This window comes from Silurus meridionalis, chromosome 4, assembly GCF_014805685.1.
Source record: "Silurus meridionalis isolate SWU-2019-XX chromosome 4, ASM1480568v1, whole genome shotgun sequence".
Classification (NCBI taxonomy): Eukaryota; Metazoa; Chordata; class Actinopteri; order Siluriformes; family Siluridae; genus Silurus; species Silurus meridionalis.
In genome coordinates, this window is record NC_060887.1 from 40925509 (window position 1) to 40950508 (window position 25000).

General features: G+C 39.0%; 2 protein-coding genes across 3 annotated transcripts in view; both read left to right on the top strand.

Moving 5' to 3' along the window:
* LOC124385132 (NLR family CARD domain-containing protein 3-like) overlaps window positions 1–25000 on the top strand; it is a 987530-nt gene that overhangs the window by 679901 nt on the left and 282629 nt on the right. The gene's annotated exons all lie outside the window — the stretch shown is intronic.
* Window positions 5464–17477, top strand: prr35 (proline rich 35). The gene is made up of 4 exons (XM_046848287.1): window positions 5464–5550; window positions 12287–13479; window positions 15651–16023; window positions 16120–17477. The coding sequence occupies exons 2-4, from the start codon at window positions 12311–12313 to the stop codon at window positions 16423–16425; spliced, it is 1848 nt and encodes a 615-aa protein (XP_046704243.1). The 5' UTR covers window positions 5464–5550; window positions 12287–12310; the 3' UTR covers window positions 16426–17477.

Below are 25000 nucleotides of genomic sequence, written 5' to 3' on the forward strand. Positions count from 1 at the left end.
CACTCTATACACTCTATAATGCACTCTATACACTCTATAATGCACTCTATACACTCTATAATGCACTCTATACACTCTATAATGCACTATATACACTGTATACACTATAATATGCACTATACACTCTATAATGCACTCTATACACTCTATAATGCACTCTATACACTCTATAATGCACTATATACACTGTATACACTATAATATGCTCTATACACTCTATAATGCACTCTATACACTCTATAATGCACTCTATACACTCTATAATGCACTATATACACTGTATACACTATAATATGCTCTATACACTCTATAATGCACTCTATACACTCTATAATGCACTATATACACTGTATACACTATAATATGCTCTATACACTCTATAATGCACTCTATACACTTTATACACTCTATATTACGCTTTATAATACACTATAATACTCTATACACTATAATATGCTCTATACACTCTATAATGCACTCTATACACTCTATAATGCACTCTATACACTTTATACACCTTGTACTCTATAATATGCATGCGGATGTTCCGCTGTGGCGACCCCTAATGGGAGAAGCCGAAAGAAAGTTTTACACTATCATATGCTCTATACACTCTATAATGCACTCTATACCCTCTATAATGCACTCTATACACTCTATAATGCACTCTATACACTCTATAATACAGTCTGCCAAACACTCGATACACATGATACACTCTATATTATACTCTATAATTCACTATGATACACTCTATAATATACTATAATACACTCTATAATGGGCTCTATTAGTCTTTAGTGAAGACACTCTTTACAGTCAATAATACACTATAATATGCTCTATACACTCTATAATATGCTCTATACACTCTATAATATGCTCTATACACTCTATAATATGCTCTATACACTCTATAATATGCTCTATACACTCTATAATATGCTCTATACACTCTATAATATGCTCTATACCAGGGGTGGCCAACCAGTCAGAGACCGAGAGCCACATTTTTGACTGTGTTACCGCACATCATACACATGGGCACACATGAACATTACCCATCCCTTCCTCTTACACACACACACACACACACACACACACACACACACACACACACACACACACACACACACCTCTGCTCAGCCAGATTTATAGTAAATGTCACACACCAACATAATGACAGAAATTGACTCCTACAGTTCTAAGACCACAGGACAGTCATTTTCAACAAAGAACATTGTGTGCACTGTCTCACACACACAAACTCTGTTTAACCAAGTCTACAAACAAAAATATAATAATTTACAATAGCGTTTTTCTTTTACTATGCATGTTACTTAGTGGGACTTTTGGCATTCTTTACCTTGAACAATCCCCTTCAAATCTGCCTCGTATTCCGTTGTTGCCACTCGAAGCAATTCTTTTACACGTGTGTCAGTCAGAACAGATCGATGCTTTGATTTCATGTGTTTCAGGGTAGAAAACACACACAGACTTTGTGGGTTTTTTTTATGTGCGTGTTCACTTCGCTTGAGTTCAATACGGTATTTTCGTCAAATGCGCATGTGCGTGAAATTAATATACCGCAGGGGGGGGGCAATTAATTTTTACAAGGGGCCACATGAGAAACCTGAATTGTGTCAGAGGGCCACACCAACGATAATATTTTAGGGATGCACCGAAATGAAAATTCAATTCAAAAGGCAATGAAATCCATAATTTTGTTGTGTTCTGCCTTTTACCTCGGCACCATCACTGGAAAACTTTCCTGCCTTTTCAAAAACGTCCTCTACAGACGGAGTGCGCATGCTCGGATTGACTTTACTTTTCTGCGCCGCGTTCTTCTCATATTTAGAAGGCAATCGGGATGTTTGGATTTCAGGTGATAAATTAAACCCGACTTGGAGAAACTCTTTGCAGATACACCCCTCTTGAAATTTCAGCATTGCATGTTTTGTAAATCGCTCTCCACACACCGCAGACATGTTGCTCTTATCCAGATAACCGTGTGCTGCTGCGCTTTTTTATTGCGTCATTACAATTGTGTTTCTGCCGTGTTGTTTCGGTGATTTAGGTATTTCCTAAAATTCTCGGTGCATCCCTGTAATTTATGATTGGCCTCATGCCAAGGTCTGATATACCGCAAAGTTTCCCAGTAGGGGCACAAGCTCATTTAAGTCTTAAAATACCGTATTGAACTCAAGCAAAGCGAACACGCACATTAAAAAACAAACACACAAAAATCGATATGAACGTAAGAGCCGCATGAAACCAGCCAAAGAGCCGCATGCGGCGCGCGAGCCACGGGTTGGCCACCCCTGGTCTATACACTCTATAATATGCTCTACAATACAGTCTGTAATACACTACACTTTATAATAAACTCTATGATACACTTAATACACTTTGTACACTCTAATATGCGCTATGCACTCTATAACACATCTATACACCTTATAATAACCTCTATAATAAACTCTATTATACACTTAATACACCTAATACACTTTATAATACACTCTATGCACTCTATAACACATCTATACACTCTATAATAAACTTTATGATACACTTTACAATAAACTTAATACACTAATACACGCTTTACACTCTATAACACATCTATAAATTCCAAATACTCTCTATTATACAGTTTATATGCTCTATAATACGCTCTATACACTCTACAACACATCTATACAGTCTATAATACACTCTATAATAAATCACGCTATAATAAACTGCATTTAAATAATATTTATATATATGTCAATGTAAATATCTATACTATATACACTGCAAACCCTAATTCTGTCATTACTTAAATAATCAAGTAATCTTGAGTTAACACTACTTGAATTTTTTTTTTTTTATAACCATAACTTAAAAATATAAGTTAGAGTAACTTACTTAGCCGCAAAATACTTCAACTTAAAATTTAGACTGTTATGAACTCAAAATTCTAATTCATAAAAATAGCCACTCTGGTCTCCCTTGATGGTGATTGGTTATTTAAGGGGTTCTGCCTGGCAAAAAGAGAACTAATGCAGTGATTGGTAGAATAATCCTATAGGCGGTCCTTAATGCCTGTTGCTGAGGCCGGAAAGTTCTGGAATTAATCTTCTTGTCGTTCGCCATTTTAAACTCGGTAAGTAAAGTTATTATGCAGAAATGAACATGAAAATATTATTTTAATTATCAAATATGTTTGTTTAAAGCCTAATTTTACATTTATATAACAAAGAACCACCCAGTCATCATTACAAATCTTTCAGACACGTTGTGTTTCCTGTTCAGACTTTGCTAACATCGCTATCAATTTTGTGAACATTATTTTAGAAATCATATTGAGAAACTGAATTTGACTTGTAAGATGTTAATTCTTTATACATTAGTTAATCGTGTGTTTCTAGGAAGAAAAAAGTGTTCTTCAGCAGTCCATCTTCACATTTATCATCAAAAATTAATTGTCTAGCTAACCTATCCGTATTTGCTGGTTTAGGCTGGTTTTATTTATAACATTAATTTTGAATACTATTAATTATAATAAAATATAATTTTCTTTATGATGTTTGGTCAATGACTGTCAATTTTTTTATATTTTCAATAGTTTTTATATTGCAGGTGAAACAAGAACATGTGGAAATTAGACCTGAATTACCCCAAATCACTCGCACACACATTTGATCTCATACAGCCTGTACTGATGCCAATGGGACAGAATGCCCTCAAGCCCAAAGTACAGTCTTTGGCAAACCAGCTTTTTTATTAATAAAAAATGTTTAGTTGTTTAAGTGCTCAAATTTCTAGCAGTGATGTTGTGCAGCAGTTACTGTGGGATATTGTTACCACCTGTACAGTGTTGTAGACTGTGGCTGTGTGTTTTCTGATACAGTATGTTTTTTAAATTTAAACTGAAATGTAATTTATATTATTTATCTGTACGTGTTCGTACAGTGTGGCTGTGACCAGTTCTGTTTCATTTATTGAAATTTAAATGTTTTAATTTTTAAACAATTTTGCACAATAAATACATTCAATATGATGTTTAATGTGTTTTTTGGACTGAATAAAGCTTTAACAGTCAAAAGAACAATGATATTAGTCAATTCAATTTATAATTATTTGCAATTTCAGTTTAATTTTTAAGTTGATTTAAATATGTAAGTAAGTGAACTTAATAGATTAAGTGCAAATTATAAAACACCAAGTTAAGTGAACTTAAATAAACAAGTTTTGGAAAATCCATTACTCAATTCAATAGAGTAAACGAGTTTACTCAATAGGTTGAGTTCATTGAACTTATTAGGGTTTTCAGTGTATGTAATACACTAAAATACACTGCATTCACACTATACACTCTCTATAATAAAGTTTACACACTTATAAAAAATCAATATTTACAATAATCTGTGTAAATTCCATTCTCCACTCCATACACTTTAAACTCTCTATAATTCACTTTATAATAAATACACTCTATAATGAACTCTATAAAGTCTTTTATTCTCAATAAACTAAACCTAAAACAAGAAGAAAACAATTCCAAAACCAACATTTTGTATTTAATAATTAAATGCCACCTACCTGATTTGGTGTGATGAGCAGTGCAGACGGAGTGTGTTTGTGAGTGTGTGTGTGTGTGTGTGTGTGTGTGTGTGTGTGTGTGTGTTGGGAAGAAAGCGTTTCACTGTGCTGTAATGTATATGTGAGGAGTAAAAAAGCCTATTTTATCTTTAACTGTCACAATTTCTCTTCTACTCGTGTGTAAGAGAACATGTATAGAGTTTATGAGTTATATTCAGTGTTTGCTCTTGTTTATTTGAATTTATTAGTATTTTATTTTATTTGTTTTGATTTCATGTTCTTTTCTTCTCTTTGTATTTGCTTGGGCAAACCCGATGTGGACTTATTTATCACCCTAATTAATCTCCTGCACACAGAGAGAGAGAGAGAGAGAGAGAGAGAGAGAGAGATGGGTGGATGGATGGATGGAGTTTCACTCTCACTAACACACACTGCTAAAGTGCTATAAAAGTTTTGGCGGGGACTTTAAGTAGCTTGGCGCTCCAATTAGAGCAGGATCTCGGTGTAGCCTGCAGTGGAGAAGTCGTTACTGTCCTCACTGTAGCTTCGCTCGCAGCTAGAAACCACATATGACAGGGTGAGAGCGGGAGGGGCAGTTTCACGATTGTACTGCCCCAAGGCATCGCTCGCAGTCAGTATACATATATACACTTCTCTATCCGTCTCTCCATCCCTCCCTTCCTCCATCCCTCCCTCCTCACTCACTCCCTCCCTCTCTTGCTTTCTCTCATTCATTCCTCTGTGTTTACTCTACATCTCTCTCTCTCTCTCTCTCTCTCTCTCTCTCTCTCTCTCTCCTCTCTCGTCACACACACTCACTGTCTGCTCTCTTCAGCACCAGCAAACGACTCATACACACTCATACACACACACACTCATATACACACACACACACACACACACACACACACACACCTACACACACTCACTTTGTCTGCACTGCTCATCACACTAATACAGGTACGTGAGATTTAATCACTAAGTATAAAATGTAGGTTTTGGAATCGTATTTGTTTTGTTTTAGATTCACTTGAATGAAAAAAAAAAGACTTTATAGAGTTCATTATAGAGTGTATTTATTATAGAGTGAATTATTGAGAGTTTAAAGTGTATGGAGTGGAGAATGGAATTTAAACAGATTATTGTAGATGATATTGTTTTTTTATAGAGTGTGTAAACTTTATTGTAGAGTGTATAGTGTGTATGCAGTGTATTATAGTGTATTACATATATAGTATAGATATTTACATTTACATTTATATAAATATTGTTTAGTGTACAGAGTTATTACCGAGTGTATAGAGTGTATTATAGAGTGAATAAAGTGTACGCAGTTTATTGTAGATTATATAGAGTTTATTATAGAGTTTATAGAGTGTGTTTTAGAGTGAATTATAGAGTGTACGCAGTTTATTGTAGATTATATAAAGATTATAGAGTTTATAGTGTGTATTATAAAGTCTATAGAGTGTATTGTAGAGCTTATAGAGTGTAAAGTGTTTGAATTTTATAGTGTAAAGAAGTTTATAGTGTGTATTATAGTGTACTGTATATATGTAATTGTAAATGTTATAAAGTGTGTAAAGTTAGTTAGAGAGTGTATTAGGTTTATTAGAGTGTATTGTGTGTATTAAAGTGTATTACATATATTTTCTAGATATTTTCATATATGTAAATGTTATAGTGTGTATAGTGCATTGTAGTGTGTATTTTTTATAGAATGTATAGTGTATAATAGTTTATGTAGTGTATATAGAGTGTATAATAGTTTATGTAGTGTATATAGAGTGTATAATAGATTATGTAGTGTATATAGAGTGTATAATAATTTATGTAATATGTATATAGAGTGTATAATAGATTATGTAGTGTATATAGAGTGTATAATAATTTATGTAATATGTATATAGAGTGTATAATAGATTATGTAGTGTATATAGAGTGTATAATAATTTATGTAATATGTATATAGAGTGTATAATAGATTATGTAGTGAATATAGAGTGTATAATAATTTATGTAATATGTATATAGAGTGTATAATAGATTATGTAGTGTATAAAGAGTGTATAGTTGTAGAGTTTTGGTGTGGTTATGGTTATAGGACAGCTGATCTAAACAAGCAGTCTGAATTTCAATAAAACAACAAGCAAAAATATTATTCTATATAATAATAATAATAATAATAATAATAATAATAATAATAATAATAATAATAATACACACTTGTGGCTCTGACTTTAACTCACAGCTAAAATATTTTATTCTATATTTATATTAGAATTTAATATTATTTATATTTTGTATTTATGCCTTTTATTTGAATATAATCGCTATGAAAATGATGACAGTTCTGTTTTGAGTTTACTGTATATAAACTGAATATCTAAAACTAAATATTATAATAAAATGAATAAGGAAGTGTGTGAGATCGAGTTCTGAGACTCTGTGATGAGTTTCTGCTCCGCTTTTATTTTACTTTCACCTTTTATTTATTTCTTTTTAATTATTATATTATATTTCACTGCTTATATTATAGAAGAAATACAATCAGTGTGTAAATGTACACACACACACACACACACACACACACACACACACACACACACACACACACACACACAGAAAGAGGCGGATTGGCACCGCAGCGCTCTGAAGGTCAGTTACACTTTAAATATTCTATTTACTGGATTTGTATTTTAATGAATGAAATTTATGTACATTTATAGATAATTTCTCTTTTAGAAATAAAATAAAAGTATAAAATCTGTTTCTATTTTCATTTTCTTTCCTTTTTCTCATTTTTTATCTGCATTAAAAATTCATGTCTTTTTCTTTTTACTTTTTTTATACATTAAAATCTCATCATTTTATTTCCCAAATTACAGAATTTTTTAGCTGATTTTAAACAATACAGCATTCATTACACTTCTGTCGTCTGTCTGCCGGTCATCCCTCCATCTGTCTGTCTTTCCTCCATCCATCTGCCCTCAGCCTGTCTGTCTTCTATCTGTCTGTCATCCGTCTCTGTTCTACTGTCATTGTTTCCTCTGTCCACTCGTCTGTCCATCCATCCATCCATCCATCCATCCATTTCTTAGTGTCTACTCAGCCTTAATTTATTCATCGTTTGTTCGTCCATCCATCCATCCCTCCCTCCCTCTATCACTCATCTGACTTTGTGTACATTCTTAAATTTATCCATCTGTTCAAATCTACATGTGTCCTATTCATCTATTTCTTCATCCCTCTATCAGTCCATTCATACAGCCATTAGCCTCTTTTATCTATTTCATTCATCTACTGCTTGTCTATAAGACTGCATCCATCCATCCATCCATCCATCCATCCATCCATCCATCCCATTTCTATCTATGAAACAATACACATCCATTCAGATATCCTCTCATCCATTTCTTCATCTGTTAGTTTTTTATCCATCTATCCATCTCTGTCTGTTTATTCAGCCTCAATTTATTCATCTGTACACAAATGTGTCCATCCTCCATCCTCTATCCATCCTTACACTCGTCTGTCTTTTTAATTTTTATCAATCTATAAATCAAAAACATTCATTTAAGTGCCTGTCTGTCCATTTATCCTTCCACTTGTCTGTCTGTCTAGCCATCTATTCCTTTATTCATTCATTCATTAGTTCATTCGTCCGTCCATCTGTTCATTCATTCATTTATTCATTCATTATTCATTCGTCCATTCATTAATGAATTCCTCTTTTAACTTATCCATCCTCTGTTTCTGCATCTACTTATCAGTCCATGTCACTAGTTTTCCTTCTTATCGTGTCTTTCCTCCTCTTCATACATCCACCTGTTTCTACCCAAAACCATTGTTCAATTTATTTCACCCAAGTCTGAAAGAGCATTAAACACACACACACACACACACACACACACACACACACACACACACACATATACACACACACACACACACACATACACACACACACACACACACACACACACACACACACACACACACACACACACACACACATACACACACACACACACACACACACACACACATACACACACACACACACACACACACACACACACACACACACACACACACACACACACACACACACACACATACACACACACACACACACACACACACACACACATACATACACACACACACACACACACACACACACACAACACACACACACACACACGGTGTCAGACAGCAGAATGTTAAATGATTTTGTTATTGATTTCTGTGAAAGTTTGAGTTGAACAGTGATGCAACAAAACAACCTTCATCACTATATCCAGTGTGTGTGTGTGTGTGTGTGTGTGTGTGTGTGTGTGTGTGTGTGTGTGTAAGTGCATGTGTAAGTGTGTATGCATGTGAGTGTGTGTGTGTGTGTGTGTGTGTGTGTGTGTGTGTGTGTGTGTGAAATTAATGTATTTGTTAAACACATAAATTCTTCACTCATTCATTCCTACATCCATTCATCCGTCTGTCAATTCATCCATCTACGATGCTTTTTGCTGACTGTATGACTTTTATCACATCATAGAGGTCACACACACACACACACACACACACACACACACACACACACACACACACACAGAGAGAGTCTGCTGTCTGCAAACATAATCTTTATTGATTTGACTCTAATAGCAGCTTTAAATCATAAGAGCAATTAAAGCGGAACATCACTGCAGGCAGAGAGAGAGAGCGCGCGTGTGTGTGTGTGTGTGTGTGTGTGTGTGTGTGTGTGTGTGTGTGTAAAATCTAAAGCTTTTTCTCCTCCTGGACTCCTTATATACCCAGCGTTATGTGTGTGTGTGTGTGTGTGTGTGTGTGTGTGTGTGTGTGTGTTTGTGTAAATGAGAAGGGGGTTTCTGATGATGTCATGCCTGAGAAAAAACACCACATGTTCTTCAAAGAGAAAATTAAAAGAAACACAGTTGTAGATTTCACTTTTAAATACTGATTCTCAAACACACACACACACACACACACACACACACACACACACACACACACACACACACACACACACACACACACACACACTGCTAAACAACTATAAATAATTAAACATCAGCATGAGCAGTATTTATGAGTGAAATATTTTACCACTATACAAATATACACTTTTTTTGACACCACTGATTTTGACACCTGAACATACGATATTTAAACATCTCATTCCACATATTCAGTGTATTTGTTCATATGATCTGCTCCACTCTTCTGGAAAAATGTTCCACTAGATGTTGTGGAGATTCATTGAGCTACAATGGTGTTAGTACAGTCAGGTAGTGATGTAGGTGAGAAGGTGAGGAGGTTCCTGGGGTGCAGTCAGCGTTCACATTCATCCCAAAGGTGTTCAGTAGTGTTATAGCTCTATAGAGATCTTTCATATCTTCCAACCCATGGAACTTTATGAAGCTGAAACATGCTGGAACAGGTTTTTGTCTTCTAGTCTTCAAGTTATCATTCTACCACATTTGTGTGTCTCCATCTTTGTGAAACAGTTTGTGGAAGAACCGGAGTCAGTGAGGTGTCCCGATACTTTTGTTGAGTTTTCTGGAAGGAGTCTCCAGTCTCAGTGTTTTATAGCAGTCAGAGAAAAAACTGTAACTTTTGGACTCGTTGGAACTCTTTACAGTTGCTATGGTAACACAATGAATGTCGGTGAAGGAAGTGTCGTTTTTAGCTGCTCTAACGTCAGGGAGACCAGGAGACCAGGAGAACTGAGCAGTTTTTTAGAACATTCCACCACCGCATATGTAACTAGAAAAGGCTAAACAGTGCCATGTGATGCTCTGTAAGGAGAGGGTCTAGCAGGGTCTAGCAGGAGGAAGTGGATAGAAATGAAAGACAGGTTTCAGATCTTTCAGCTCCAAGCACCAAGATTACAGGAACATCTCACACGCTAGCGCTGAGCCGTGACCATCCCATCACTAATCTCCCTAATCCCAGAGACGAGCGCGATTTCAAGAGACAGCGCTGAGACATCACTGAGCACTGCAGCAGGGGGGTAAAAGAACACTCTTTTTGCCCTGACCCACTTCCCTACACTAATGATGCCCTGGGGCAGTCATCCGTCATTACAACACACACACACACACACACACCTCGAGCCCCTCACCATGTGGAGCCCGTAGCTGACCTCGAGGGTCCTTCAGAAAAAACACTGCACCAAAAACCTGCAGCCGGTGAACAGGTGCAGCCCCCTGAGAGCACCAACACACACACACACACACACACACACACACACACACACACACACACACACAGTGTCTGTGCTGGAAGTAATGAATGATGGCAGGTAGAGAAAGAACAGATCAGGGTCTCCTGAGACATGCTAGTGGCAACACACACACACACACACACACACGCGCACGCGCACACACGCACACAGATGTACACACACACACACACACACACACACACACACACACACACACACACACACCTACACACACATGCACAGGTTTAAATACCATGAGATGATTCTGTTCTCTGTATTGACCAGGAATCTGATCTGAAGCTCCTTGCAGAATGTGTTCCAGGTTGTAACTGATCGATTGATTATTGATCAGAAATTAAACTCATGAATACTCGTGCTTGTCATCTGTGATCTTTAAACAGTTTCAATTTAAACAGTTTTTATTTGTAGTCTAATTGTTGAAAGTGCAGGAAAAGCTTTCAAATGTCATTATATTCGAGTAAGAAGCAATAAATACAGTCATCATAATTAGAGTTCATTATTAGTAGCAACCGATTTAATCAATAATTACTTACAATAATAAAATTAATTCATTTAATAAATAGTAAATAAATTAAATCCATCTTCTTGAATTTTCCACAAATGTTTAATATCAATTAAATTAATAATATTGTAATATTTCATAAATTTTTATTCATTATCTTTATTCATTATCTGAATGTTTATAATGATTGAAAAAAAAAATACAAATAACGATTACCTGCTAATTATTTATTTTCATTAAATTAATTTAAACATACATTAATATAAAGCACATTATTTACAAAAAAAACTATTTATATATAATTGTTTGGAGTTTTTTTTTTTTTTTTTTTTTTTTGCTCCTGCAGTGGTTTTATAACATTTATAATGTTTTTTCCCCCAGAAATTCAAATAATTTGCATATTCCTTTGATGGTTTATCTATCTATCTATCTATCTATCTATCTATCTATCTATCTATCTATCTATCTATCTATCTATCTATCTATCTATCTTTATCTTTAAATCTATCTTTAAATTAAAGAAATGAATTATATGTATTTTTCTTGAATAAACATTTGATATTTATTTACTTACATAATATTTTATATATATATATATAAAAATTTGATTTGATCTTTTAATATAAAAAATCATTCATTTATTTATAATATTTCTTATTAACTGTAATAGTAACATGTTAGAAATAAATAATAATTGTTCATTTATATTGTTGATTTTATTTTATTCTATTTTCTTCGTCTGAATGTGTGTTTAAAATCATGAAAAGATAATTGTTTATGGTAAAATACACCCTGTAGATGAAACTGTTTTCCAGTTGATTGTTTTATTCTAATTGAAGTTTAAAGAGTATAAAGAAGTCACATGATTTAATTCCAAATAAACTGAATTGAAATCGCTTGGTTTGATTCCTCTGTTCCTCTCCTCCCAGATCGCTCGTCTGTCTCCCTCCATCATGCCGAAGGAGGAGTGTAAGTTATCTTCAGGCTGTAAGCATAAAGAGCGCAAGCCGAAGAAGCCGCACTACATCCCGCGTCCTTTCGGTAAACCGTACAACTACAAGTGCTTCCAGTGTCCCTTCACCTGCATGGAGAAATCTCACCTGTACAACCACATGAAGTACAGCCTGTGCAAGAACTCGCTTTCACTGCTCATCGAGTCCGACTGGCCCTATAAAAAAGGGAACCTGCTCCCATCCGAGCAGCTCCGCCTGCAGCAGGGCATTGTGGGAAGTCAGGACTCGGAGCAGGAGCAGGTGGGGCAGAAACGAGGAGATGACCTACAGCTCAGCTTCTCGGATGAACAGGAGACGGAGGTGGAAAAAAACGCAGAAGCTCGAGCCGAGACCAATGGGATTGCCAATCAGAGCTCAGAACAGACTGAGGCACCTCAGAGGGGCGTAGCCAAGCAGGAAGCTGAGCTGATCATGGCAGACGTATTCTCGCTGGAGGAGCAGCTGCTACGAGCGCGCTCAGTGGAGGTCGAATCAAAGCTGCGTCATTACCGTCTCTCCAAAACTCGTTTGCTCCTGTCCGAGTCACTGCCATGTTACCCCCCAACATTACCCCCTGGACACCTCAACTGCCCTGATGCCCCACCCCTTAACCTCTCTCTACTTGGGGTTGGCTACCCTTTGACCTCTGATCTCTTCTCATATCTAAACCCAAGCCTCGGCGCTGCAACAACCTCTAACCCAGCGCAGGTCGGCTCGCTACCATTTCTAGCTTCAGCAGCTCAGCTCACACACACTCACACACACTCTGACCGCCCGGCACTTCCCCCACGCTTCTATTATCCCTTCCTGTGTGACCACACATCAGCTTCAGACCCCAGCAAAGGCATTAAACCCACCACCTTTACCCCTAAACTCAACCTGTGGAAGTTCCCGACCCTCCGGCCTGCAGGCTCGACTGAAGCCTGGAGCTCACCGGGCAGCATGAGCCCAGAGACAGGGCCTGGGACCGGGGAGAGGGTTCAGAGCCGATGGGGAGCAGAGCAAAGTGTTAAAAGGGCAGCAGTTTCTCAAGACTCCCATAATGCACCTGCAGAAAAAAAGGGACCTCCATCATTTTTGCTCAACCAGGAAACGCCCATTTCTGTCAACAGAATCCTCCTACAGAGCAGGTGAGAGTGAGGAGTTTATTTATTAAGACGGCCCAATTTATTTTCCTTTTAGCATTTTTCTTTTGTTGCATTTCTACTTTATCATTTATTTTAATTTTCTTTACTTTTCCTATAAAAGGAAATGGTTCATTCTCACCCAGGAAGTCCAGCGGTGCATTAGGTTGATGATAAATGATGGATGGTTAAAAAGCTAATGGATGGTTCTATAGTAAACTGATGGTATTGTTAGATGAAGTTTCTTACAGTTCCACCAATAGTCAACAAGTCAAGGTAAACAACAATAAATGCTATTCGCAGACGGGTACAAAATAATTTTTAATTCTAGAAAGGATCAGGGTTATTATTCATGGTATATCATGAAGCTGTCCATGAAGATCTGCTTTTAATCGGTTGAAATGGAAGATTTTCTGATATAAAGCTCCAAACCTATTGAACACCTGTGAGTGAATGTAAACACTGACTGTTCTCCAGGGACCTCCTCACCTACATCAGTACCTGACTTTAATAACACATTCTAGCTGGTTGAATCTCCACAAAATGTGGTGGAACATCTTCCCAGAAAAGTGGAGCTCATTATAACAGCAAATGGGAGTAAATGTGGAATGATATGTTCAGAAAACACAAATCAGTCTTATGCAGGTGTCCACAAACTTTTTTTTTGTGTCTAATGTAGTTACTCTGTTTGGACACTAGAGGTAGTGCACAACCCAAAACGTTGAAATAAACGAAGAGCACACAGACTGAACTTCGGCCCTCACTGAGCAATATGCATTATTAATGATAAATGAAGGGCTAAAGAACTACAGTATAAGCAACTATAAAACAGTTCTTCAATAGCTTTGAAAAATAACACCAGTCCACACTGCTACAGTACCTACAGTAGTGAAGATACAAGCGTTGGAACTTGGGCATTTCAGCAACTTTGGAGGTCTATTTCAAGGTAAAGTGACGCCCCAGGAGCTGCTTTGGATCTCAGTTTGGTTTAATTCATATTTTTTTCACTCATTTTAACATGCGGTTTGGTGCATTCTGCCTCTTACCCACATTTATTTTTATATTTAGACACAAATGCACAAACTTTTGCGTTGTTTGCAATTTGGAAATAGAGAAAAAAGTATTTTCAGTCAGAATTATTCTTCATTCAGTTTCTGGTTGAAATCTATATCTAGTTCTATTTCTGATTGAATCATGAATTGAATTTAATCAATTTTGTTAGCATGCTGTCAGTACTATAGCTAACTAAACATTAGCTATGACACAATCAAATTGTGGCCAATCAGCACTGAGGTTCTCATACAAATAACTTCTAAATAAACAAAGCTTTAGTTCGAAACTTACATTAGCTGGAAAACAGGGGCTCTTTTATTTACACTCCAGAGTGAGTGAGAGATAATCTTTCTCTTTTTACAAGGTGACTATAAACACCTGGTGCTGTCTCTAGTGGACAGTTCAGGCATAACACCAGTCTGGTTTCAGTTCCATCAAATTCAATAAAACTCAATTCAATTCTATTCGATTAAAAACAGATTGTATCCATTAAATATGTTTTATAGTTTAATATGTTTGTATGTTAACTTTATATATATATATATATTACACACAAAAAACTAATAATCTAAATAAAGGTGCACTGGTGTATCTTAAAGTCATTAAACATAAAATATTTGGCTTAATAAGGTTTAAGGACACTTATGCATATGCTTTTTGAACATCCCATTCCACATTTAGTTGCCATTTGCACTCTCCTGGGAAGATGTTCCACTAGATTTTGTGGAGATTTATTCAGTCACAAGGGTGTTAGTAAAGTCAGGTACTGATGTAGGTGAGAGGATGAGGAGGTTTCTGGGATGCATTCATCTCAAAGATGTTCACTAATTTAAAGTTCTATAGCAAGAGATCTTCTACTCCAACCCATGGAAAGCAGATCTTCAGAAATCTTACACATGCTGGAACAGGTTTGGGTCTCCTAGTTCAAGTAAAAGGAAAATTTCATGCTACTGCATCCAGAACTGTACATTTGTGTGTCTCTAACTTTGTGGTAACAGTTCATAATGAATCACATATGGGTGGGAAAGTCAGTCAGTCCAATTCTTTTGCAAAAAATATATTGTTATGATATTTTGTGTTTTTTTTATCTGTGATTTCAAAACAAGTTTTTTTTATATCTCTAGTCTGAACAATCGAACCGGATTGGATGAGTGTTACTCGGACATTAGAGGCTCCTCGATTTTCTCGGAGGCGGGTGAAGCAAAGGAAAGGGGGATGGATGGAGAGACGAATGGAGGAATGGATGGAGAGATATCGTGTGATCTTTCCTCAGCGCTGCAGGAGCTCCAGCGTGCTGAGCGCGAGGCGGGGCTACACCCAGAACACGCCCACTCTCACCACATGTGGGCGCAAAAGATACACAAAATCCGCTTGGAGCTGTCTCACATCCAGCAGGCTCTGCAGAGGAGCTCGCAGGGTCCTCTTGACCTGTCCATCAAAAAGGAACCTGTAACCATGACGACTACGCCTCTGGGTCCAAAGCATGACATGAAACAGGTGACAATCTTTTACTGTTTGTCAGTCATTGTATTTTTCAGTTGTTATTCCAGAATACGTAGAAATTCTATATTGTTAAACTGAACATCTTTTCAGCATTCAGGACACAGCCAGGATATGAGTTCTGAGACAGGAGAAGAAGAGGAAGAGGAAGAGGAGCCCGAGACAGAGGACGAGTGGAAGAAGCGTTCTCTTGACGTCCTGATCAGGATGGGCCAGTCTCAGGGCATTTCCATGGTGACCCCGGGTGTTGCTGTGGTTAAGTCTGAGCCGTTGCTGGGTGACGCTGAGGTGCTGTGGAACAGCAGGACCAGGAAGTGTGAAGCTGATTCCAGCGTTCGAGTGTGCTCTAAAACCACAAACTGCCCCTCAAGCCCAATTACTGCTTCTGCAGTACAATAACTGCTCCCTCAACTACAATACCTGCCCCAGTTAATAGCAAACCTGCCCCTGTAACTCCCACACCTGTCCCCTCAACTCCACTACCTGCCCCTGTAATTCCTATACCTGTCCCACCAACTCCACTACCTGACCCTGTAACTCCCATACCTGTCCCACCAACTCCACTACCTGACCCTGTAACTCACATACCTGTCCCCTCAATGCCAAAAACTGCCTGGTAACTCCCAATATTGTCCCATAACTGCTCCAGAAATTCCCACAACTGCCCCATAACCACCACAGTAAGTCCAATACTGTCATTGCACCTTGTAACTCCTATAACTACACAATGCATTCTCAATAATTGCCCCTATAATCCAATAACTGCTCTGTAATGCCAATAATTGCCCTTGTAACCCCAATACCTGCTGCATTTGTCTTGTCCTACCTATAATAACTGCCCCACTGTCACCCATTACTGTTCATGCAACTCTAAGATCTGCTTTAACACCATTAAATGCCCTCTAAGTACATTACCTGCCCTTAAATGCCATTAACCGCTCCTTTTAAACTAATTATGACCCCCAATTTCATCAATTGCCTCTCCAATTCAACATCTGCCCTCATATAAAACCAATTTAAATTGAATAAATTCAGAGACTCATCTGAATCAAAGCTTAACAGCATGTTATATAACAATACACACACACACACACACACACACACACACACACACATCTGAAGTAAGTGAATGCGGAGAATGAAGGTTTTGCTCTTTAATGTGAATAAAGGATATAATATACCTCTGCTGAGAGTATGAGGGGTAAATTATACCCCTAATGACTGCTGAGTTGTATTGAGTGTGTACAGAGTGTGTGTTAGTTTACTCGTTGTTGTGTGAGATATCAGGAGTTTGTGTCTCTTGTACTGTGTCTTGTGATATCATTCACTTTTTATTGTATCTCACTCACTGATCCCTTGCTTTACACACACACACACACACACACACACACACACAAACGTAGTGATGTTGGAAAAAAGAAATTAAGAAGACAAATGTGTGTGTTTGTGATTCTGTACAGAGCTCTGGGTAAATAAAGGTGTAAATGTGTACAAATGATCTGCAATGTGTGTGTGTGTGTGTGTGTGTGTGTGTGTGTGTGTGTGTGTGTGTGTGTGTGTTATAAATGGTCAGGACTTATATATTTGTGAGGACAGATTTGTCGAGGAGATTACCCCGGGGGTCGTCAGGGGGACGGTCGCTAGGCAGTGGTCTTTGCCGTGGTTGGTTTGTGGTTTACACACTCACACTGACACACACTGACAGGTAAACTTCCTCTCTGAGCCGAATGTGAGTGAGGGGTTTCCGGTCCCCTGGCTGCAGGGGCTGTGTGGAAAAGGTCACAGTCACCATGGCGACCCCTGAGGGTTACCCCTGCCCTAACTGACCCCTGCACTCCACCTGCACTTTTAAAGGTCACCTGCTACGACCGTCCTCATGCATTATCATCTCGGATATAAACTTCCTGTTTTGGTGATGTCATGTCCATTTAGTGTCTCAGTTCTTGTCTCTAAAAAGCAAACTTGGGTTTTCATAGTGTTGCTCTGCTTCAGGATCACCATTCTCCGAATAAACCTGCAAATGATCTGATCATCCACCTGCACACCATCCACCTGCTGACCATCCACCTACTGACCATACAACTTCTGACCATTCACCTACACACCATCCACCTGCACTCCATCCACCTGCACAACATCCCACTGTGGACCACTGTGTCTACACTCCTCAACATCGCCTGTTTCTTGGTGCTTCAACAAAGTAGCTTGAAGAGCACATCTTGCTGCCCAATCTGCTTTGAGATCTTTGCCTGGTAGAAACCTTGCTGATAAAGTGTCTTGTTGCTGTGCTCAGTCTTGCCATTAACCATTTATGCATACCTGCTTAAACAATAATAATAATAATAATAATAATAATAATAATAATAATAATAATCGTAATAAAACGAGATCAGTCTCCATAATAATTTAATAACAGGTGGAATATGTAGTGAGATTACAGAGACCTGTGTGTGTGTGTGTGTGTGTGTGTGTGTGTGTGTGTGTGTGTGTGTGTGTGTGTGTGTGTGTGTGTGTGTGATTGCTGCCCTCTTTTGGAGACTAACAGGTACTTCAATAACAATAATAACAACAACTACAATAATTATTATTATTATATATTATAATGATATTATAATATAATATACACACTGAACTAAATTATTAATGCAACACTTGTTTTTGCCCCCATTTCTCTTGAGCTGAACTCAAAGATCTAAGATTTATTCTATCTGCCCCAAATCCCTATTTCTCTCCAATATTGTTCACAAATGTGTAAATGTGTGTTAGTGATCACTTCTTCTTCACCCAGAGAATCATCACCTCACAGGTGTAGCAGATCAGGATGCTGATTAACAGCATGATTACTGCACAGGTGTTCCTCAGACTGGACACAATAAAAGTCCACTCTAAAATGTACAGTTTTCTCACACATATACACACACACACACACACACACACACACACACACACACACGTATACAATATATATAAACACACACAACAACATTAATAATAATATTGATAATCTTCTTCTTCTTCTTTCGGCTGCTCCCATTAGGGGTTGCCACAGCGGATCATCCGTTTCCATACCACCCTGTCCTCTACATCTGCCTCTTTCACACCAACTACCTGCATGTCTTCCCTCACCACATCCATGAACCTCCTCCTTGGCCTTCCTCTTTTCCTCCTACCTGGTGGCTCCATCTTCAGCATTCTTCTACCAATATAATTCATGTCCCTTCTCTGCACATGTCCAAACCATCTCAATCTCGCCTCCCTCACCTTGTCACCAAAACATCCTACATGCGCTGTCCCTCTAATAAACTCATTTCTAATCTTGTCCATCGTCGTCACTCCCAACGAAAACCTTAACATCTTCAGTTCTGCTACCTCCAGCTCTGCCTCCTGCCTTTTACTCAATGCCACTGTCTCTAATCCATACAACATCGCAGGTCTCACCACAGTCCTATAAACTTTCCCTTTCATTCTTGCAGATACCCTACTATCACAAATCACTCCTGTCACTCTTCTCCACCCACTCCACCCTGCCTGCACTCTTTTCTTTATTTCTCTAACACACTCTCCATTACTTTGCACTGTTGACCCCAGGTACCTGAACTCCTCCACCTTCTCCACCTCTTCTCCCTGCAACCGCATCACTCCACTGCCCTCCCTCTCATTCACACACATGTACTCTGTCTTACTCCTACTGACTTTCATTCCCCTTCTCTCCAGCGCATATCTCCACCTCTCCAGGCTCTTCTCAACCTGCTCTCTACTCTCACCACAAATCACAATATCATCTGCAAACATCATAGTCCAGGAGACTCCTGTCTGACCTCGTCCGTCAACCTGTCCATCACCACTGCAAACAGGAAAGGGCTCAGGGCCGATCCTTGATGCAGTCCAACCTTCACCCTGAACCAGTCTGTCGTACCTACTGCACACTTCACTGCCGTCACACTGTCCTCATACATGTCCTGCACCACCCTCACATACTTCTCTGACACACCTGACTTCCTCATACAATACCACAACTCCTCTCTTGGCACTCTGTCGTCGCTTTCTCTAAATCCACAAATACACAATGCAATTCCTTCTGTCCTTCTCTATACTTCTCCATCAACATCCTCAAAGCAAATAAGGCATCTGTGGTGCTCTTCCTCGGCATGAAACCATACTGTTGCTCACAGATGGTCACCTCTTCTCTCAGCCTGGCTTCCACTACTCTTTCCCATAACTTCATGGTGTGACTGATCAACTTAATTCCCCTGTAGTTACTGCAGGTCTGCACATCTCCCTTATGCTTAAAGATCGGTACCAGCACACTCCTTCTCCATTCCTCAGGCATCCTCTCCCCTTCCAGAATCCTGTTAAACAATCTGGTTAAAAACTCACTGCCATCTCTCCTAAACATCTCCACGCTTCTACCGGTATGTCATCTGGTCCAACCGACTTTCCATTCTTCATCCTCTTAATCGCTGCTCTCACTTCCTCCTTACTAATCCTATCTACATCCTGCTTCACCAACTCCACATCATCCAACCTTCTCTCTCTGTGATTTTCCTCATTCATCAGCTGCTCAAAATACTCCCTCCACCTTCTCAACACACTCTCCTCACTAGTCAACACATTTCCCTCTCCATCCTTTATTGCTCTAACTTGCAGTACATCCTTCCCAGCTCGGTCCCTCTGCCTGGCCAATCGGTATAAATCCTTTTCTCCTTCCTTAGTGTCCAACCTCTTATACAGCTCCTCATATGCCTTTTCCTTGGCTTTCGCCACATCCCTTTTTACCTGCTGCCGCATCTCCTTGTAATCCTGCCTACTTTTCTCATCACTCTGTCGATCCCACTTCTGTTTTGCCAACTTTCCCTAATGCTCTCCTGCACTTCCTCATTCCACCACCACGTCTCCTTGTCTTGCTTTCTATTTCCAGATGTCACACCAAGTACTTTTCTAGCTGCCTCCCTCATCACTCCTGCAGTAGTTGCCCAATCATCCGGCACCTCTTCACCACCACCAAGCCCCGGTCTGACCTCTTCCCTGAACCTCACACTACACTCTTCCTCCTTCAGTTTCCACCATCTTATTCTTCTTTCAATCCTTACTTTCCTCCTCTTCTTCTTCGCCTCCAAAACCATCCTACAGACCACCATCCGATGCTGTCTAGCTACACTGTCCCCGCCAACACCTTACAGTCTCCAATCTCCTTCAGGTTGCATCTCCTGCATAGCACATAGTCCACCTGTGTGCACCTTCCTCCACTCTTATCGTCACCCTATGATCCTCCTTCTTCTTAAAATACGTGTTCACCACTGCCATTTCCATCCTTTTAGCAAAATCTACCACCATCTGCCCTTCCACATTCCTCTCCTTAAAACCATACCTACCCATCACCTCCTCATCACCTCTGTTCCCTTCACCTACATGCCCATTAAAGTCTGCCCCAATCACCAATCGTTCTTTCCTAGGTACACCATCTACCACTTCATCTAATTCACTCCAGAATCTTTCCTTTTCCTCCATCTCACAGCCAACTTGTGGAGCATAGGCACTGATGACATTTATCATCATCCTTCAACTTCCACCTTCACGATCATCACCCTATCAGAAACTCTCTTCACCTCCACTACACTCTTACTGTACTCTTCCTTCAGAATCACCCCTACACCATTTCTCTTCCCATCCACACCATGATAAAACAGTTTAAACCCACCTCCAATGTTCCTGGCCTTACTCCCTTTCCACTTGGTCTCCTGAACACACAGCATATCTACCTTTCTCCTCTCCATCATATCAGCTATCTCTCCCTTTACCCGTCATAGTACCAACATTTAAAGTACCAACCCGAACCTCTACTCTCCTACACTGCTACTTTTCCTGCCGTCTCTGTAGACGTCTTCCTCCTTTCCTTCTCCTCCTTCGGCCAACAGTAGCCCAATTTCCACCGGTACCCTGTCGGCTAACGATACCTGTGGCGGTCGTTGTTAACCCGGGCCTCGACCGATCCGGTATGAAATTCTCCTTTGTGATCCGCATATTTGATTTGGCACATGTTTTACGCTGGATGCCCTTCCTAACGCAACCCTCCCCATTTACCCGGGCTTGGGACCGGCACTAAGAGTGCACTGGCTTGTGCCCCCCTAATGGCTGGGTTAATAATATTGATAATAATAATAATTAATAAACAATTATATATCTGTATAAAAAGGGTTTTTGTCCGCTTTTCTATTTTCTTTCCAAATCCCAGTCAAATGTCTACAGCTCTGTGCCACGGCTCACTTCAGCAGCTGTGTGTGTGTGTGTGTGTGTGTGTGTGTGTGTGTGTGTGTGTGTGTGTGTGTGTGTGTGTGACTGAAAAGTGTGTCTCCAGGGCAGGGTGTTTTATAAACCTCTCACACACAGGAAACAGGTGTGGTGTGTATGTGTGTGTAAAAAGTGACCTTTAACCCTACAGTTGAGTCTAGGTGAGTTATTTACCCCCAGGAAACACACACACACACACACACACACACACACACACACACACACACACACACACACAGGCTAATTAGTGGACTTTAGGATACTGACAACACATAGTGACACTAAACACCTCGAATCTTCAACTTTGTTTCTTTTACACACTCATCTGAGTCAGATATAGCGCACGCACACACACACACACACACACACACACACACACATTGGTATAGTAACACTGTGTGTTCAAACGTATTGGGAGATTTCCAGTTGTATGTGGTTCTTCTCCAAACTGTTCCCACAAAGTTGGAGACACACTATTGTGTAGGACGTTTTTTGATGCAGGAGCATGAGATTTTTTTTACTTGAACTAGGAGCCCCAAACCTGTTCCAGCATGACCCTGCTCCTGTGCACAAAGCCAGCTCCATGAAGATCTGCTTTCCATGGGTTGGAAGATGTGGAAGATCTCCTGCGTTAGAGCTCTAAACCCTAATGAACACCCCAGACCACCTCAACTTCTTACACACTTATATCAGTACCTGACTTTATGAATCTCCTCAAAATCGAGTGGAACATCTCCCCTGAAGAGTGGAGCTTATTATAACATGAGAACTGCAGAACAGAAGGATCAGCGCAAATGACTTTCTCAAACGATAAGCAGTGAAAATGTGAAATGTAAAGGAATAAACACACACACATGAGCAGAGACACAGAGGATCATGAGCTTCAAATGTTTATTAGAAAAATTTAATGATGAAATAAATACGATAAAGAGAAATCATTCAGTGAGGTGAAGAAATCTCCAGTTCCCGCCAAAAATCCAACCTACAGCCTTGTGAAGCATGTTTAAAACACACGCTCATTGTTATCACCAAGAACACACACACACACACACACACACACACACACACACACACTCACTCATTGTTATTCAGCATTGTTCACATTAATGACTCGGGGGTCAAAAGTTCCCTCCAAATTTACAAAAGCTCCTTAAACCCCTTCCCCCTACACACACACACACACACACACACACACATTATATATATTTATAAACCTAATTCCAAAAAAGTTGGTACATTCAGACAAATATAAATAAAAACAAAATGCAATTATTTGCAATAAACCCTCATAAACCCTCATAAATCTCATGTACTGTATTTTATTTACAATGAAACAAAGAAAACATCAAATGTTCAAACAGGAAATTTAGCACATTAAGGAAAACAAACTGAGGAACAATTTCAGAATAATGTTCCTCACCATCACACTGCAATACATTTGAATGTCTCATCATTTACAGAACATAACATCATCAAACGTTTCTCCCAGTCTGGAGAAATCTCTGTGCACAAGTGACGAGGGGGAAATCAACAGTGGATCTTTGTGATCTTCGGGCCCTCAGGGGCCACTGCATTTAAAACAGTCATGATTCTGTAATGCAAATCACTTCATAGGATCATTAACACCTCCAGAAATCAGTGTGTGTGAACACGGTTCTCCAGGTCATCCACAAATGCAGGTTAAATCTCTCATGTAAAGCTGAAGACATGTGTGAACATGATCCAGAAACACCTCCATCCTCTCTGAGCCAAAACTCATTTAAATGTACTGAAGTAAAGTGAAAAACTGTTCTGTGGTCAGACCAATCGGAATGTACATTTCATTTTGGAAACCATGGACACCACGTCCTCCAGACTAAAGAGGAGAGGGAACATCTGGTTTGTTATCCGTGCTTAGTTCAAAAATCCACATCTCTAATGGTATGGTGGAGCATAAATGCCTGTGGAATGGGCAATTTTAACATCTGGAAAGGATCAATCAATGCAGCAAATGCTTCCATCAAGAAAACATCTATTTCAGGGATCTTGCATATTTAAACCAAAACAATGCTACTGCATACTGCACCTATTACACCAGCATGAGTTTCTAGTAGTAGAGTTCAGGTGCTGAAACACCTGCCTGCAGTCTAGAACTTTCACCTTTTGAAAACATCAGTGTATCATGAATCGGAAAATACAACAAAGGAGTCCAGAACTGTTGAGGAGCTAAAATCCTGACAGAAGATGTGATGCTACACAGGGGAAACACGGCCCGGTCCCGACATGTATTGCAGCCATCAAATCTAAAATGACCTTATTTTTAGCTTAAAATGGTGTTTATTCTCAGTTTAACCATTTTTTATTATGAATAAAATTATTGATATATATATATATATATATATATATGTATATATATATATATATATATATATATATATATAACGGAATGAGACAGAGTGAAAGTAGAAACATAATAACAGTTGAAAAAGAGGGAAAAGACAGAAAGAAAGAGAGATAGATAGACACCTAGACATAATGAGAGATTGACACAGAGAGACTGACAGATAAAAAGAGACAGACAGACATAAAGACAGAGAGACAGACGGAGAGACAGATGGAGAGACAGACAGACAGACAGACAGACAGACAGACAGACAGACAGAAAGAGAGACAGAGAAAGACAGAGAGACAGAGAGACAGACAGACA